General features: G+C 37.9%; 1 protein-coding gene across 10 annotated transcripts in view; it reads left to right on the top strand.

Moving 5' to 3' along the window:
* Nucleotides 1-17,770, top strand: part of szt2 (SZT2 subunit of KICSTOR complex) — a 182,615-nt gene that overhangs the window by 133,542 nt on the left and 31,303 nt on the right. For 7 of the 10 annotated variants that reach the window (XM_051711341.1, XM_051711340.1, XM_051711346.1 and 4 more), the window contains 6 exons: nucleotides 10,721-10,985; nucleotides 11,162-11,241; nucleotides 11,484-11,609; nucleotides 11,713-11,915; nucleotides 16,285-16,390; nucleotides 16,487-16,573. In XM_051711341.1, coding sequence (XP_051567301.1) covers nucleotides 10,721-10,985; nucleotides 11,162-11,241; nucleotides 11,484-11,609; nucleotides 11,713-11,915; nucleotides 16,285-16,390; nucleotides 16,487-16,573 — 867 coding nt within the window. The remainder of the gene's footprint in view (nucleotides 1-10,720; nucleotides 10,986-11,161; nucleotides 11,242-11,483; nucleotides 11,610-11,712; nucleotides 11,916-16,284; nucleotides 16,391-16,486; nucleotides 16,574-17,770) is intronic. The other 3 variants (XM_051711348.1, XM_051711343.1, XM_051711339.1) reach the window with 1 other exon arrangement.

Genomic DNA, 17,770 nt, shown 5'->3' with positions numbered 1-17,770 from the left:
CCATACTACAGTCCGGGGACATGATTAATTGCGTTAATTTGTTTTAACATGTTATATTTATATAATTAATCACACTGAATTAATGCGGTTAATCATCAGCCCTATTTTTGTCAGTCAGATAAAATGAGTCAAAAAAGTTATGTTAAAAATTATGCATTTGTTTTGTCACCCTAAAATTGGAAGATCAGATCGAATTCTGTGCATTGTAAATAATCACATACTGTGAACTGTATACATACTACATGCTTTCTTCCCTTCCGAACATACCAGCTGTCTATGGATTCCTGGAAATTGGTTGCATTGATCTTTTAGGCCAGTGTGCTTGTTTGTGACGGAGTGCAACAACTACTTCTAGCGAGAATCCTCCCAAGTCTGTTTAAGCAGAACTTCAGTGTATCACACTAAGTGATGGACAGCTGTCACAGCCGCAGGGTACAGCACTAATCACTCCAGCACACCTGCTGTACAAAACATCTCCAAACAATCCAGATCACTGCTCCTGATGTCTCCTCCTGCCTGGAGTCGTGCTCATTTTAACAGGTGTTTAAAGTATAATCGAATCACGCTGTGTTTGACTCATTTGCAGTTAATGCACCAGAACATTTTTGCTCCTTCTGTCAGTATAAAGATGAAACCATGTGTCCCAGTGTTCAGTTCTATTGATTCAGTTGTCAGCTGTTTGTCAAGATTTCTTTTCCCATGTCAGGATGTATTTTTGGAAAGCAGACAGTTGAGCTTTTGTGTTGAAGAACTTAACCTCTTATAATATACTAACATGGGGGTGTCTTTTTTTTAAAGAGGTCATATCATGGAAAACAGGATTATTCCTAAAAGATTATGGGTAACACTTTCTATGACGCCCATATTTTAATGAATTTTAATGCATTATAATGCATTTGTAATGTCTCATAATGCACCTTATAATGTGTTATATCTTCTAATATATAATTGTAACAACAATTGTAATACAATGAAATACTAAACTATTTGTAGTTACATCTTAGAGTATAATCAGAGTTCCCATGTGCCCTGGAAAATTTTGCAATGCAGTTTTCCAGTCATGGCAAAGTCATGGAAAATGAGAAAAAATACCTATATGTCCTGGAAAATAATTATTTGTCCTGGAAAATATTTCAGTATAAAAAACTCTGTGTCACTTTCAAGGTTTTTGTTACATGTACAAAAATATGGTAATGATCAGGACTCAGGATTGGTGTCAAATACACAAATTAATATTGTTTTGTCACTGTCAGAGTCTTCACATTTTGAAACAACTAAAAAAGTTTTTTAATGAAAATTAATGTTTAAATGCACAATGAATTACATTAATTGCGATATGTCCTTGTGCGATTATTAAACCGCAAAAGGCTCCGATTTAATTTGGTAATTATATAATTTTCATTTTCTGAATACTTCAAAGTGAATGTGTGAAACAGCCGCTCATACACTGAAAGCACCTCATCATGATCATCACACACACATACACTGTGTGTAGCTCTTTGGGGATTAATAATTACACTGGGCCATGTAGCGAACTGCTTATCTGGAGGTGAGATACTACTGTCAAAAACACACAGAAATGCCAAAATAAAAGCTCAATTTAAATGTACACGTGAAAAGAGGAAAAGACAACAACATATTACAAATGTATAGTAATGTAATATTTACTGTAATTATTATCTCCAGTGTTTCGGATTGTGCTGTGAGGATTTTATAAAAAAAAAAAAAAAAAAAAAAACAATTGTTGAAAAATTTTATTAATTAAAATAATTCTATTTTCATTTTATTAAAGTTTTAATGAATCCATTTCATTAGATACCATTTTGATTATAAAATTTTATTAAACTCTCAAATATGGAATTCAGAAAAAATAGCCTTCCAATAACCACAATATACATCATGGTGGCTTGTGTGTTTTTGGTTAAAGATTACATCCGTTGGGCATGAAATGTCCTGAAAATTTTCTTGAAAATTGTGCCTTGAATAGAGCTTGGAACCCTGATAATGCATTATAACTTGACCAACATCAAATTTTATCTGTAGAAGTTAATGAACTATACATATTTCTATTATATACACTACCGGTCAAAAGTTTTGAAACACTTATTCTTTATTATAATTTTTTTTTTCTTCACATTTTAGAATAATAGTAAAGTCATCAAAACTATGGAATAACATAAAAGGAACAATGGGAATTATGTTGTGACTAAACAAAATCCAAAATACATCAAAACTGTGTTATATTTTAGCATCTTCAAAGTAGTCACCCTTTGCCTAGAATTTGCAGACATGTACTCTTGACATTTTCTCAACCAACTTCTTGAGGTATCACCCTGGGATGCTTTTTAACAGTATTGAAGGAGTTCCCATCTATGTTGGGCACTTATTGGCTGCTTTTCTTTATTATTTGGTCCAAGTCATCAATTTCAAAAACTTTTTTTTTTAATCAAATTTTTGTTTTATAATGAAATAAATTAATATGGTGGCACAATTATATTTTTGTCTACAAAACTAATTTCAAACATTTAAGCATATGCCTTCAGATCAAAAGATTTTTAAGATCATGAGAAACATTTCAGTCAAGTGTTTCAAAACTTTTGACCGGTAGTGTATATATATTAGGTATGCTTCAATTAAAGTGACAAATGCAATGTCTTCTTTATAATTATATTATAAAATGGTTATAAGATATTACAAGTCAAGCTTGCAAAATCCTAATTCTTATCTTAAATATATTTTCGTTTTTTTGCAAGCTTTATGATATAGTTCATATATTCCACTTAAATTGCACCTTGTTGGGCAAAAATTACATGGGAAATTTCTTAATGTCTCAATTCATTGTATGCTGTATATTTTTATATAATTTCCATTATATAAGATTGACTTGGATGTATTTGAGGTTACAAGTTTATGTTATGGCTATTTATAAGACATTGCTTTTATAACTTTATTAAAAGCATGCCACAACCAGTTATACTAGTAAATGATCACTTCATAAAGCCTTATGATTGTTGATAATATAATGCTTTTGCATGACAGCACTTATGCAATTCCTAATATACCATATATACTGTATGTATATTACATGTGGATAAAATTGGATGATGGTTGTGTAGTAATGCATTATACTCCTTAAGGTATAGCTATGAATGGATTAAATATTATAATGTATTATTGCTGTTGTTACAGTTATTTATGAGAAGTTTTAACATATTATAAGGTAAATTATTAGACATAATGAATGCATTATAATGCATGTATAATGCCTTTACAATTCAATGCAAATATGTGCTTTACAGAAAGCGTTAGAAGATTATGATGTGCACTACTGAGTTGAAAAATTTAGAGTCACTATGAAATTCATAGTTTGGTTCACTAACATAGCAATTGATTGATTAAAATATATTTAAAAACATTTGTGAAATGTTTGAAATAACTTTTATAATTCAGCCTTTACCTGTGATGGATTTACCGTGTTACTTATTTCATTCAAATAAATCATTCTAATGTGCTAATTTAGTAACAAAGACACCTTTTTTTATTCCTACAATTGAAAACAGGTGAACTGTGGAAATCAGAATAACATTTCTTTTTTTCCAGTTACTTTAGTACAGCAATGTACTAATTTAAAAAAATAAAATAATAAAGGTTATTTCAAGAGAGTGTCACTACTATCATGTCCATGGATTTATTTTTAAATCAACATCAAAATTTAAGGTTATATATACAGTTGTGCTCAAACGTTTGCATACCCTTGGAGAATTGGTAATATATGTACCATTTTTAAAGAAAACATGAGTGAGCAGGCAAAACACATTTCTTTTATTTCTTATGGGATTCATATTCAACTGTAGGTTATAACAGAATGGCACAATCATAAAACAAAACATGGCAACAAAGAAAAAAAATGAAATGACCCCTGTTCAAAAGTCTTCATACCCGTAGTTCTTAATACTGTGTATTGCCCCCTTTAGCATCAATAACAGCATGCAGTCTTTTGAAATAGTTGTCTATGAGGACCCAAATTCTTGCAGGTGGTATAGCTGCCCATTTGTCTTGGCAAAATGCCTCCAGGTCATGCAAAGTCTTTGGTCGTCTTGCATGAACCACACGTTTGAGATCTCCCCAGAGTGGCTAGATGATATTAAGGTCAGGAGACTGTGATGGCCACTCCAGAACCTTCATCTTTTTCTGCTGTAAGCAATGGAGGGTCAACTTGGCCTTGTGCTTAGGGTCATTGTCGTGCTGGAAAGTCCAAGAGCGCCCCATGCGCAGCTTTCATGCAGAAGAATGCAAATTGTCTGCCAGTATTTTCTGATAACATGCTGCATTCATCTTGCCATCAATTTTCACAAGATTCCCCATGCCTTTAGAGCTCACACACCCCCAAAACATCAGTGAGCCACCACCATGCTTCACAGTGGGGATGGTATTCTTTTCACTATAGGCCTTGTTGACCCCTCTCCAAACATAGCGCTTATGGTTGTGACCATAAAGCTCTATTTTGGTCTCGTCACTCCAAATTACAGTGTGCCAGAAGCTTTGAGGCGTGTCAAACTTTAGAGCACAACTGTATTTCATCACATTCCCAGGGGGTCAGAAGTTTACATACACTTTGTTAGTATTTGGTAGCATTGCCTTTAAATTGTTTAACTTGGGTCAAATGTTTTGGGTAGCCTTCCACAAGTTTCTCACAATAAGTTGCTGGATTATTTTCCCATTCCTCCAGACAGAACTGGTGTAACTGGGTCAGGTTTGTAGGCCTTCTTGCTCGCACACGCTTTTTCAGTTCTGCCCACAAATTTTCTATCGGATTGAGGTCAGGGCTTTGTGATGGCCACTCCAATACCTTGACTTTGTTGTCCTTAAGCCATTTTGCCACAACTTTGGTGGTGTGCTTGGGGTCATGTCCATTTGGAAGACACATGTGCGACCGAGCTTTAACTTCCTGGCTAATGTCTTGAGATGTTATTGCTTCAATATATCCACATAATTTTCCTTCCTTATGATGCCATCTATTTTGTGAAGTGCACCAGTCCCTCCTGCAGCAAAGCACCCCCACAACTTAATGCTGCAATCCCCATGCTTCACGGATGGGATGGTGTTCTTCGGATTGCAAGCCTCACCCATTTCCCTCCAAATATAACGATGGTCATTATAGCCAAACAGTTCCATTTTTGTTTTATCAGACCAGAGGACATTTCTCCAAAAAGTAAGATCTTTGTCCCCATGTGCACTTGGAAACTGTAGTCTGGCTTTTTTATGGCGGTTTTGGAGCAGTGGTTTCTTCTTTGCTGAGCAGCCTTTCAGATTATGTCGATATAGGATGTTTTACTGTGGATATAGACACTTGTCTGCTGGTTGCCTCTAGCATCTTCACAAGGTCCTTTGCTGTTGTTCTGGGATTGATTTGCACTTTTTGCACAAAACTACATTCATCTCTAGGAGACAGAATGTGTCTCCTTCCTGAGTGGTGTGATGGCTGCATTGCCCCATGGTGTTTATACTTGCGTACTTTTGTTTTTACAGCACGTTTTTACAGTTTTGAACATGCTACCTTCAGGCATTTGGAAATTTCTCCCAAGGATGAACCAGACTTATCGAGGTCCTCAATTTTTTCTGAGGTCTTGGCTGATTTATTTTGATTGTCAAACAAAGAGGCACTGAGTTTGAAGGTAGGCCTCAAAATACATCCACCGGTACACCTCCAATTGACTCCAGTTAGCCTATCAGGAGCTAATTGGATAATTGCCATAAAGGCAATGAGAGAGGTCAACGGACAATGGCCAGACTGGTTTGAGCTGACAGAAAGGCTATGGTAACTCGGATAACTCCTATGTACAATTGTAGTGAGCTACAACAGCAGAAGAAAAGTAACAAGCAGTAAAAATCAAAGATGGCACTAGCGTGAATAATATCTATGGACTTAAAATAGGCTTCATTTTCTTTAAACAAGTTGTGTCTTTTTATTTATATATATATATATATATATATATATATATATGACCTGGGCATTTTCTTGAAAAGGTTTTATGAGATTCATGCCTTGTAATATTGACAATTCATTGAAAATGTAAATTCTTGTTAATGTAAGTAATCTTAACAGCTGTAGATTTGTTTTTGTTCCCTTCTTTTTTACTCCATTTTAATATTTGAGATTATAAAGAGATTTCTTAGGGTCACAGATGTGTTTTTAGTGTACATTTCTCCGTGTTATTGAAGCACATATGATTTAGACAGAACATTTCAATTTCCCTGAAAAACTGAAGAACAAAACTCCTTTTCCCTGTCAGTAGTCCTACACTTTTAATCTCTGTTCAGCTAATGAGTGCCAACAGAAGGCCGACCAACACAGCAGAACATTTGCCCTAACTGTCAGTCATCTGTCAAACTCCCAGGGGGCGGAGTTCAGGCTCTAAAGTCCAGCTTATTCACCTGTCGGGCATCTGGGCATCAAGACAGCTCGATTCACCATCATGGTGCATCTGGTCTTGCTTTATTTATTTATTTATTTTTTTAATTTTTTTTTTTTTAGAAAAGCCTGTAACACCCTAGAGGACTAAAACCAGTCTTCCAAACACTAACTCACACAAAAGTTCCCACAAGAAGAGAAAAAAGACTTTAGATGCTCTAAAAGGAGATTTACTAGTTCATATATCCTTGTTTTCCCATATTGGTCTAATTCCTGTTATCATTCCACTCTCCAAGCATGATCACGCCACATAGGAACATGTTAATTCATTAACCATGGTAATGAACCCCCCTGCCTCTTGTAAGAACTCTCTCTGCCTATTCTTAAGAAGTCTGAAGGAGGACAACATCTGAAATGGGAAACTTTGAGTGAGATTTAGAGAGGTTAATGGAGAGAGAGCTTTTAGTCCTGCTGTCTGAAAAAGAGACTTGAATCATTGACATGCAAGAGGTGTGGAGAATATGAAGGCCAGAGCCGATACTCTGAATCTCCCTGCAGTCTTCGTTCATTTTATTAAGACTCACCATGTGCTCATATTAACTTATTTACAAATCAGTATCAATTTAACCATTATATTTCTTCTCATTTTCTTTCTTTCTTTTCTTTCTTTACTGTTCAATACTTTTATATATTTTTGACTCAGTAGCTTTTCTTGCTTTTTCATGCTTTATTTCTTTTAGTTTGTATTTTCATTTGTACTTCATTCTTTTTTCATACTTTGTTTCGTTTATACTTTTTATACAGACATTTTGTACTTTAGTATTTTCGTTTGAACTTTCGTTTTCTTACATGGTCATAATTGTCTTCATTCTTTCTTTCATAGTTTTTCATACTTCGATCTTTATTTTTTGTCATTCAACTTTTCATGCTTTCTTTTGCTTTGCTTTCATTCTGTATTTTCGATTATGCTTTTGTTGGTTTATTCATTCTTTTCATCCTTTGTCATACTTCTCTTTTTCATACGTCGTTCTTTTTTGTGTACTTTTATTTGTATTTTATAATTTTTTTTTACTTTTGTTTGTTTTTCATAACTTTTTGTACTTTATTCTTATTCCTATTTTTCTTTGTTCTATACCTTGGTACTATTCTTTTTTCTTTCAAAAAATTTTCTCTGTTCTTTTCATCTGAATTTTTCTTCATTTGTTTGTATTTTCATTTGTACTTTCATACTTTTTCGTCAATCTTTCTTTGGTACTTCTCAAACTTCTATCTTTTGTTTGTTCTTTCTTTTGATCATTCCTTTTTTTATACTTTTCATACTTTCATTTGTACTTTAAAGGTGCAGTATGTAAGATTCAGAAACCCTTGTTATTAATGACACCTGTGGCCATTAAGTTAACTGCAGCCAGCTACCTTGTGCTCGTGCTCACGCTCATGCACACACTCCATAGGGACGTGAGTGAGCGAGCATCGACCGAAACAATGATGTAACGTACAAAGAGACAACGTGATTCACCAGCATCATGCTGACAGATGAGGTAGCATAATTAAAACTACACAGTTATGATTGTTTTACTACAAACTTTGAGACTGTATATTATATTTGATTCTCCAGTGCTGGAACAGTGCTAAAACAAAGTGTGGATATAGGTCTGACTATGCGAGACTGTAGTTTGAATTAATCACTTTTCTTTGCATGATACATTGACTGCATTCATACGATAGACTATGTCGGCATTAGCTAGATATCTAGTTAGCTTTATCAATAGCTGTTAGCTAAATTTGGTGGATGATGACAGTAGCTGTTTATAAAATAGACTGTATATTATACATATGTTGACACAGTTCAGTATTGATGTGATTCACAACTGTCATTTTGATATATCGATGCGCTACTGTTTTATAATAATAGAATGTATATATTTTCTGTATAACCAAGTTATGTTACACTAATGAATGGAGCTTTTTGCATTATCTTGAACATTGTCTAGCATTCATTTCATGTGTTATTGTAGTTTAGCTAAAATTACACAGATCAATCCTTATGGAACTATATTTCACATGCTTTGCAGTAATGTAAGCTTACCTGTCCAATAAGAAGAACGCCAATTCAGGGTCCGTTTTGATCCCCAAAACCGAACGAAGGTCCCTCCAGGAATCAAATGCCCTACCGATGTTCACTCTAGTTTTCACTCGACCACGATCACGTTCCCGCTTAGCCAGACTGAATTCAGTAGATAAATGTTTTTTTTTTTTCTTGTTTTTTTGGGCTTACTCAGAGTTTGTGCAGGAGTTGGTGTTGTGCTGGGAGACCGACATTTGCTGGATCCCATCTCTAAGATAACGTTACATAGTGTTGCAGTTTGTTGTCGCTGTTGAATAGCGGAAGAGAAGCACTGAGGCATGGCTTTTGGGAGCGCGCATAAACGTCACATCCTTTGGATTTTCCCGGCAAAAGCGACCCGCTCCCTTCCTATGAAAATCAATCTACAGGCTTTAACAGGCAACCTAGGAAGTCCGGGAAGGGCTCATTTTTTAAGTTGTGTTACAAGCCGTTCACACATTGGCAAAAAAAAGGGTGAATTTGTTTGTACTTTTGTTTGTTTATTCATTCTTTTCATACATTGTCATTGTAACACATAAAGGGCGGGCGAGGAGGAGGCGGGAACCGGCTGAACAGTAACGTTTAATGGTAAATTTAAAACCAACATAAACGTACAGCACAGCCGCGTGCATCTCTCTCTCTCGAACCTGCATCTCAGGCCACCACTTATCTTGATCTTCCGCTGATCAGCTGATTCAGCGCCGGCCGTGCTCCATCATGCCACCGGTCTGACTAACTCCCCCTTCCGGCCGTTCTGTCAGCCGGTGGCCCACCCCGCCTCCTGTGAATCTGGGGGAGAGATGAGGGGAGGCGTGGGGAGAGGAAAAGGGCGAGCGGAGACACTGAGAGAGGAGAGAGAGAAGAACTTGCTCGCCAGTGCGCTGTTGCCCGGTCCTCAACCGCTCCTCCATCATCTGGCAGGCGCCAACTCGCTCCTCCCCCGGCGGATGGCAGTGGGTCCTCCGGCTCCTGGCGGACCGAACCGCTCCTCCCCTTCTCGGCAGATGGCCGTAGTTCCTCCGGCTCTCGCCGGCCGGCAGCGACCCCTCCGTCCCCAGGCAGACAGCCGTGGCTGCACCCCTGGCGGGTGGCAACGGTGAGGACTCCGCGACAGCGCATCCCTCCTCCCTCCTGGGTTTCGGCACCACTGTAACACATAAAGGACGGGCAAAGAGGAGGCGGGAACCGGCTGAACAGTAAACAAAGTTAAAACCAACATAAACGTGCAGCGCGGCCACATGCGTCTCTCTCTCTCTCTCTCAAACTGGCATCTCTGGCCGCCCCTTATCTCACTCACCCGCTGATCAACTGATTCAGCACTGGCCGTGCTCCATCATGGCTCGGCCACGCCCTCCTCCTCGTCACAGTCATACTTCTCTTCATTCGTACTTAGTTCTTTTGTTTGTACTTTAATTTGTATTTTTGTTTGTACTTTCATTCGTTCATTGTTATTTCTAACTTTTTTGTTTCATACCTTGGTATTTCTTTTTTTCTTTTTTCATAGTTTTTCATACTATTTCTTTCGTTTGTGTTCTTTCTTTTGTTTGTTATTTTTCAACTTTTCATTCATACTTAATATTTTTATTTCTTTCATTTGTATCTTTCTTTTCTATGTTAACACTTTCATGTTTTTCTCTGTTCTTCTGTTCATACTTGTTCTTTCATTTGTTTGTATGTTCATTAAAACTTTCATTATTTCATACTTTCTCATACTTCATTCTTTCATTGGTACTTCTAAACTTCAATCTTTTGCTTTGTACTTTAATTTGTATTGATTGATTAATTTTGTCTGTGCTTCATTCTTTTTCTTAAAATGTTTAGTTTGTACCTTTGTTTATAATTTCATTCGTATTTTCATTTCTTTTTTCTCTTTCTTTGTCTCTCAATATTTCATACTTTGCTTTTCTTTGTTCTTTATCATAACTTTTCTTTAATACTTTCATGCTTTTTCATACTTCTCTTTCTTTGGTTTGTACTTTTGTTTGTACTTTTGTGCAATTAATTGTTGTTTCATTCTTTTTCTACTCTTCATTTTTTTATTTAATTTAGTTTGTACTGTCAAATGTATTTTTATTTGCTTTTTTACTTTACTTTATTTTCTTTTATACTTTTTTCCCCGATCTTTTCTCTCAGACATTTGTACTTTTGTTCATTCTTTTCTTTCATTTGCATATTTATTTATTTGTTTATTTATTTATTCACAGGAGCCCAACCCCTTCCTCAATTCCACTTCTGAGGCAGATGCTCTGTTGAGGAGTCCGGTTCCTCCGGTTGTGAGTAAGGATCAGGGTCGGTTGGGCAGTTCTGCTCGTAGTCTTCCTCCTCTGGCATTCCCTGGAGAACTCGTGCCCTTTGATGAAGCTCTAAGAGATGTGAACACAGTGAGACCATTAGCCAATCAGGACGGAGCTGATATAGTTGCTTGGCATGGAGCCCAGCTTCTGGAGGTCAAATCAGCCGAGCGCAGAGGTACAAATACATCAGCACTCACACACATATAAAGGAGTTGTTGCCGCTCAGTCAATCAGTAACTGAACAGTCTGTGTTTTTATATAAACCACACCCAAACAAATGATGATTGCAAAGTTTGAATTCATCTTCATACACAGAATGTGATGCTGGTGTGATATTTCTTTATTTTCCAGAGTTGGAGAGACAGATGAAGATTGAGAACCTGTTTGTAACATGGCAGCAGCGTTCTGCTCAGTCCAACATGCCTATCTCTGTAAGTTCAATCTCTTACCTGGTTTAGTTGCCCCAGTCACCCTGTTTCACAGAAATAAATTGAATTTACCAACTTTAACTGCATTTTTGCCACTGAACTTGAAATCATAGACGCTATTACAACATCATCTTATCAAACTCGCAAGTCATGAGACAAGGAAGGATCACAAAACTAGATGCAGTCTTTAGAGAACTTTTAGCCAAATAAAAAGAACATTTAAATAGTTGGGTGTGTGTGCACAGGTAGCAGATCTGGACACACTGAAGCTGTCCTCTCGACTGGCCCATTACTGCGCCACACCACTGCTCTTTGACCCTGTGTTCCGGAAACAGATTCAAGAGGAACAGATTGTCCAGCCACAGTTGAAGGTCTCTCTCTTCCTCTTCCTCCTCCTCCTCTCTGCTCATTTTGACCTGTTTCCTGCTGGAATAACTTGTGTTTGTGTTTCTCTTTTCTCCATCTTGGTTCCAGAAGAGGCATCGCTCCAGCGACTCCACCGTGTCAGGCAGGGATCGCAGCCATAGCACAGATTCCGCAGACATGCTGCCCAGCAGACTGAAGAATGAGCCGTGGCTGCAGGACATCTCCAACACATTCCTGCAGCAGTATGTGCAGTATCTGCAGAGCATGGGCTTCATCCTGGTGCAGGTCCGGCCGCAGTCACCCGCCCGCAGGTTTGTGTACCCCAGAAAGTGCAGTCTTACAGCGCAAAACTTCTAAACTAAACACACGTTTGGATACAAATGCATTGGCATTTGGGGTTTTTGTGTGACTGGAATTCAGGTATCTGTTTTTCGGCAGAAGTCTGGAAGTTTCGTTTTTCAAGAAGTCTGATTCATTTTAGTGAATCAGTTCTGTCAAATGGTTTATTTCATGGAACTGGTAAAAAAATAAAAGATTCACAGATTAATATAAATCACCTCTTATTAGTGTTCACATAACAGGCATTTAAGTTAAGTTAAATAATGCTGTTTATCAATTAGGTTATATAGATCACACATATATATGGGTGTTTCTTCAACTTTGGGCATTTTCATGTCCCAGAGATTTGTTTTATTATTTTTTTAAGCTAACAGATTTCTATAAACTTTTTTCTTTTTGTTATATAGGGTCTCATACTTGGGAACTTTTTACCAGGCCTTCCTCATTTATTTTTGCTACTTTTAAAATGCATTTTATGTACAGATTTGACTGTTTTAGGCCCAGACTTTCAATATTAAAATATGATGATCCATTATAAAAAAAAATAAATAAATAAGTTCATTTATGATCATCTAAACAAAGAGTGAAATAAACACAAACCATTTCAATATTTATTGTGTGAAAATGATTTTTATCAGTTTTCTCAAAAAATACAACTGTCCCACAGTTCCGTCATTTCCACCACACCAAACAATTTTGCCCACTAAAAAAGTTAGTGTACTTGTTAACCAAGTGGACAAAAATGTCAGTGAAGAGCGTGCTTAAGATGAAATACGAGACAAGTGATGTTTGAAGAAAACAAAGAAAAGTCAAGGGAGATATGACTTGTGAGCAGAATATTTTTATTGGCTGTCATTTCCAGTCAAGTTGTAAATTTGTCAAATTATGCAAAAAAAAAAAAAAAAAAAAGAGAAAATATTATTGAATTGTGTGTATTTAGGATACATCAAATGTTATGTACGTATGAAGTAAGCCTTAGCAAGCCTTATTTCAAAAACATTAAAAATATAATTTCCATCAGCGTCATTTCCACCACAGAATGCTATTAAACACAGTATATAATTTGAGATGTGGTGAAAATTATCATGACTAAAAAATGACAAAATCTCCTGTGATGGATACATACACTGTTCGACTTTTTTTTTAGAACAAATAAAAAAACTAAAAACAAACGAGAGAAGTCTAGAAGTTCTAAAAAAAATAAAGTGCCATAAAACCCATATGTAGCATCAGCTTGTGTGTAGTTTATGGTTTGAACAATTTCACAATAAATAATCTCCCTTACCGTTAAATGAAAAATACCAAGGTTACCATACAGTGCATCTGGAAAGTATTCACAGCGCTTCACTTTTTCCACATTTTGTTATGTTACAGCCTTATTCCAAAATGGATTAAATTCATTATTTTCCTCAAACTTCTACAAACAATACACCATAATGACAACATGAAAGAAGTTTGTTTGAAAGCTTTGCAAATTTATTAAAAAATGGAGAAAAAAAAAATCACATGTACATAAGTATTCACAGCCTTTGCTCAATACTTTGCTGAAGCACCTTTGGCACCAATTACAGCCTCAAGTCTTTTTGAGTATGATGCTACAAGCTTGGCACACCTATTTTTGGGTAGTTTCTCCCATTCTACTTTGCAGGACCTCTCAAGCTCCATCAGGTTGGATGGGGAACGTCGGTGCACAGCCATTTTCAGATCTCTCCAGAGATGTTCAATCGGGTTCAAGTCTGGGCTCTGGCTGGGCCACTCAAGGACATTCACAGAGTTGTCCCGGAGCCACTCCTTTGTTATCTTGGCTGTGTGCTTAGGGTCGTTGTCCTGTTGGAAGATGAACCTTCACCCCAGTCTGAGGTCCAGAGCTCTCTAGAGCAGGTTTTCATCAAGGATGTCTCTGTACATTTCCCTCAATCCTGACTAGTCTCCCAGTTCCTGCTGCTGAAAAACATCCCCACAGCATGATGCTGCCACCACCATGCTTCACTGTAGGGATGGTATTGGCCAGGTGATAAGCGGTGCCTGGTTTCCTCCAGACATGATGCTTGCCATTCAGGCCAAAGAGTTCAATCTTTGTTTCTCATGGTCTGAGAGTCCTTCAGGTGCCTTTTGGCAAACTCCAGGCGGGCTGTCATGTGCCTTTTACTGAGGAGTGGCTTCCGTCTGGCCACTCTACCATACAGGCCTGATTGGTGGAGTGCTGCAGAGATGGTTGTTCTTCTGGAAGGTTCTCCTCTCTCCACAGAGAAATGCTGGAGCTCTGTCAGAGTGACCATCGGGTTCTTGGTCACCTCCCTGACTAAGGCCCTTCTCCCCTGATCGCTCAGTTTGGCCGGGTGGCCAGCTCTAGGAAGAGTCCTGGTGGTTCCAAACTTCTTCCATTTACAGATGATGGAGGCCACTGTGCTCATTGGGACCTTCAATGCTGCAGAAATGTTTCTGTACCCTTCCCCAGATCTTTGCCTCGATACAATCCTGTCTCGGAGGTCTACAGACAATTCCTTGGACTTCATGGCTTGGTTTGTGCTTTGACATGCACTGTTAACTGTGGGACCTTATATAGACAGGTGTGTGCCTTTCCAAATCATGTCCAATCAACTGAATTTACCACAGGTGGACTCCAGTCAAAGTGTAGAAACATCTCAAAGATGACCCAGAGAAATGGGAAGCAAAAAATGAAGGGGTCTGAATACTTTATGAATGCACTGTATATGTATATATGTATACATATATACACTATATTGCCAAAAGTATTCGCTCACCCATCTAAATAATTGAATTCAGGTGTTCCAATCACTTCCATGGCCACAGGTGTATAAAATGAAGCACCTGGGCATGCAGACTGCTTCTGTGATTTTTTTCGTTTTTTATTTTTAATAAATTTGCAAAGATTTCAAACAAACTTCTTTCACGTTGTCATTATGGGGTATTGTTTGTAGAATTTTGAGGAAAATAATGAATTTAATCAATTTTGGAATAAGGCTGTAACATAACAAAATGTGGAAAAGTGAAGCGCTGTGAATACTTTCCGGATGCACTGTAGCTTTTGCCAAAACTCCATAGTTACTACAATTATTAGTACGGGATCTCCCAAGTGGACAGCTTTAAATACCACAATTTTATTGGATTACCCGAGAATCATCTTAATACCGACACTGCCAGGCGGGTGTGTGGGCGGAGCTATAAGCGTATAAGTTTACACTTAAATTATAAAAGTCCCTGAATACGTAAGTCACTTATAAAAAGCTTAGAATCTGAACTTTTTACAGAACTTCATTACTTTTGCATTTAGGTTACATAAAATAACAAAATAAAGCCTTGAAAACTTTGAGTAAAAAATGAGCGCCACCTAGAGGTGATGATATATGCATATGAATATAATAGTTTTTCACATAGCACTTTAATAGACAAGTCATATATCAAATAAAAGCTGTTGTTCTAAGGAATGTGACTGTACAGTTTTGTCTGTATTTTGTTGCCCTAACACCACAGTTCAAATGATTATCAAAAGAGTCATGAAGTGAAACTCTGTAAGACAACAAAGACAAACATCTCATATCTGCTCTGATCACTGCTTCTGTAAGCCCCATGTAGCCACAAACTCAGCTCTTACCTTAGGCTGTTTCTTCAAAATTAGCAATTTTTTACTTGTCCGTAAACTTGCTTGGTTAAATAATCCCTTGTTATATCTCAGATGTCCAGAAAAAGCATGATAAACAAATAATCTGCAAAATATGTTAGCAACTATTGATAATGAAATCATATACATGAGCGCAAAGCTGAAGATGAGCTTTCCAATAACCCCTAGACTGAGTTTCTAGTCCACTCAGAAGCCGAGACATTCGGTGAAACAATGGGGAACATGCATGCCATCCAAAATAGACCAGATGTACATGGTGCAAGTGCTCAGCTGCATTAGAGTGCCACCTACATTTCAGATCTGAATTTTGTGATGGAAGGTGATGGATGAAAAAATTATCCCTTGCTGCCATCTTGTGGAATGAAATAAGACTTTTTGCAGGTAGACAGAGCAAACAGAACCAGAATTACAAGCTTACAAAGTTAGGACAACAACAACAAAAATGTTCATCATAAGATTGTAAACAAATAGAGTTTTGTTTATGAATTATTGGCATCTTTTTTTAAATTGGGGGTTTTCTGTAAAATGAGACCCAATTTTTTGCAATTACTCCACTGTGTGTGTGCGACGTAAATGTGGGAGTGAAAAATTGCACATGGCAGCCAAAAAATACATCAGAGATTAAGAGGTTAATTCCAGATGTCAACAAGGCCTCTCTATCTCTCTCTCTCTCTCTTTCTCTATCTCTCTCTCTGCAGTATCGCACGAGCTCGTGCCACCTTGTTGAATTCTTTGTCCACTGAAGGCAGATCTTCATTCTCCTCTTTCTCATATAATAAACAGAAGAGTGAGGACAGCCCAAAGGTACAAACACACCCTGTCCGTCCACATTCAATGACACTCCAGTTTACCATAACTCATACCCACATTTCACTTACATTTCCTCTTTTTTGTATTCAGCAGAGCAGCAGTGGCTCGAGCTCGACATCATATCACCTGCAGAGGGCACTACCAGGGGGCATTGTGCTGATGGAACTGGCTTTTCAAGTAAGATCTGTCTGAGAGTCTAAAGGTCTTCAGTGCAGATCAGGCCACAGAATCAACCTCTTAACACTTTAACAGAGAGCACACACAGCACTTTTCATAAGAATGCTGTCAAGGTCTCCATGGATAAGCAGGACAGAGATGTTTAATGTAGCCTGTCTCCGTCTCGCACTCTATTTATGGCTATAAATATTTAAACACACAGAATCAACAGCAAGGAAACACCACGTCATCGCTGATCTCATCGTCATTCTCGTCTCTAGTAGCATTTTTCAAATTCTGAATGATGCAAGTAATTTTAATCAAATCGGCTATGAGGATTAAGTTAATATTAACTATAACTAAAAATACAATGTATCAAAAACATACACTATATTGCCAAAAGTATTCGCTCATCTGCCTTTAGACGCATATGAATTTAAGTGACATCCCATTCTTAATCCATAGGGTTTAATATGACGTCGGCCCACCCTTTGCAGCTATAACAGCTTCAACTCTTCTGGGAAGGCTTTCCACAAGGTTTAGGAGTGCGTTTATGGGAATTTTTGACCATTCTTCCAGAAGCGCATTTGTGAGGTCAGACACTGATGTTGGACGAGAAGGCCTGGCTCGCAGTCTTCGCTCTAATTCATCCCAAAGGTGCTCTATCGGGTTGAGGTCAGGACTCTGTGCAGGCCAGTCAAGTTCTTCCACACCAAACTCGCTCATCCATGTCTTTATGGACCTTGCTTTGTGCACTGGTGCGCAGTCATGTTGGAACAGGAAGGGGCCATCCCCAAACTGTTCCCATAAAGTTGGGAGCATGGAATTGTCCAAAATCTCTTGGTATGCTGAAGCATTCAGAGTTCCTTTCACTGGAACTAAGGGGCCAAGCCCAGCTCCTGAAAAACAACCCCACACCGTAATCCCCCCTCCACCAAACTTCACAGTTGGCACAATGCAGTCAGACAAGTACCGTTCTCCTGGCAACCACCAAACCCAGACTCATCCATCAGATTGCCAGATGGAAAAGCGTGATTCGTCACTCCAGAGAACGCGTCTCCACTGCTCTAGAGTCCAGTGGCGGCGTGCTTTACACCACTGCATCCGACGCTTTGCATTGCACTTGGTGATGTATGGCTTGGATGCAGCTGCTCGGCCATGGAAACCCATTCCATGAAGCTCTCTACGCACTGTTCTTGAGCTAATCTGAAGGCCACA

This window comes from Myxocyprinus asiaticus, chromosome 12, assembly GCF_019703515.2.
Source record: "Myxocyprinus asiaticus isolate MX2 ecotype Aquarium Trade chromosome 12, UBuf_Myxa_2, whole genome shotgun sequence".
NCBI lineage: Eukaryota > Metazoa > Chordata > Actinopteri > Cypriniformes > Catostomidae > Myxocyprinus > Myxocyprinus asiaticus.
This window is presented reverse-complemented; position numbering and strand designations above follow the sequence as displayed.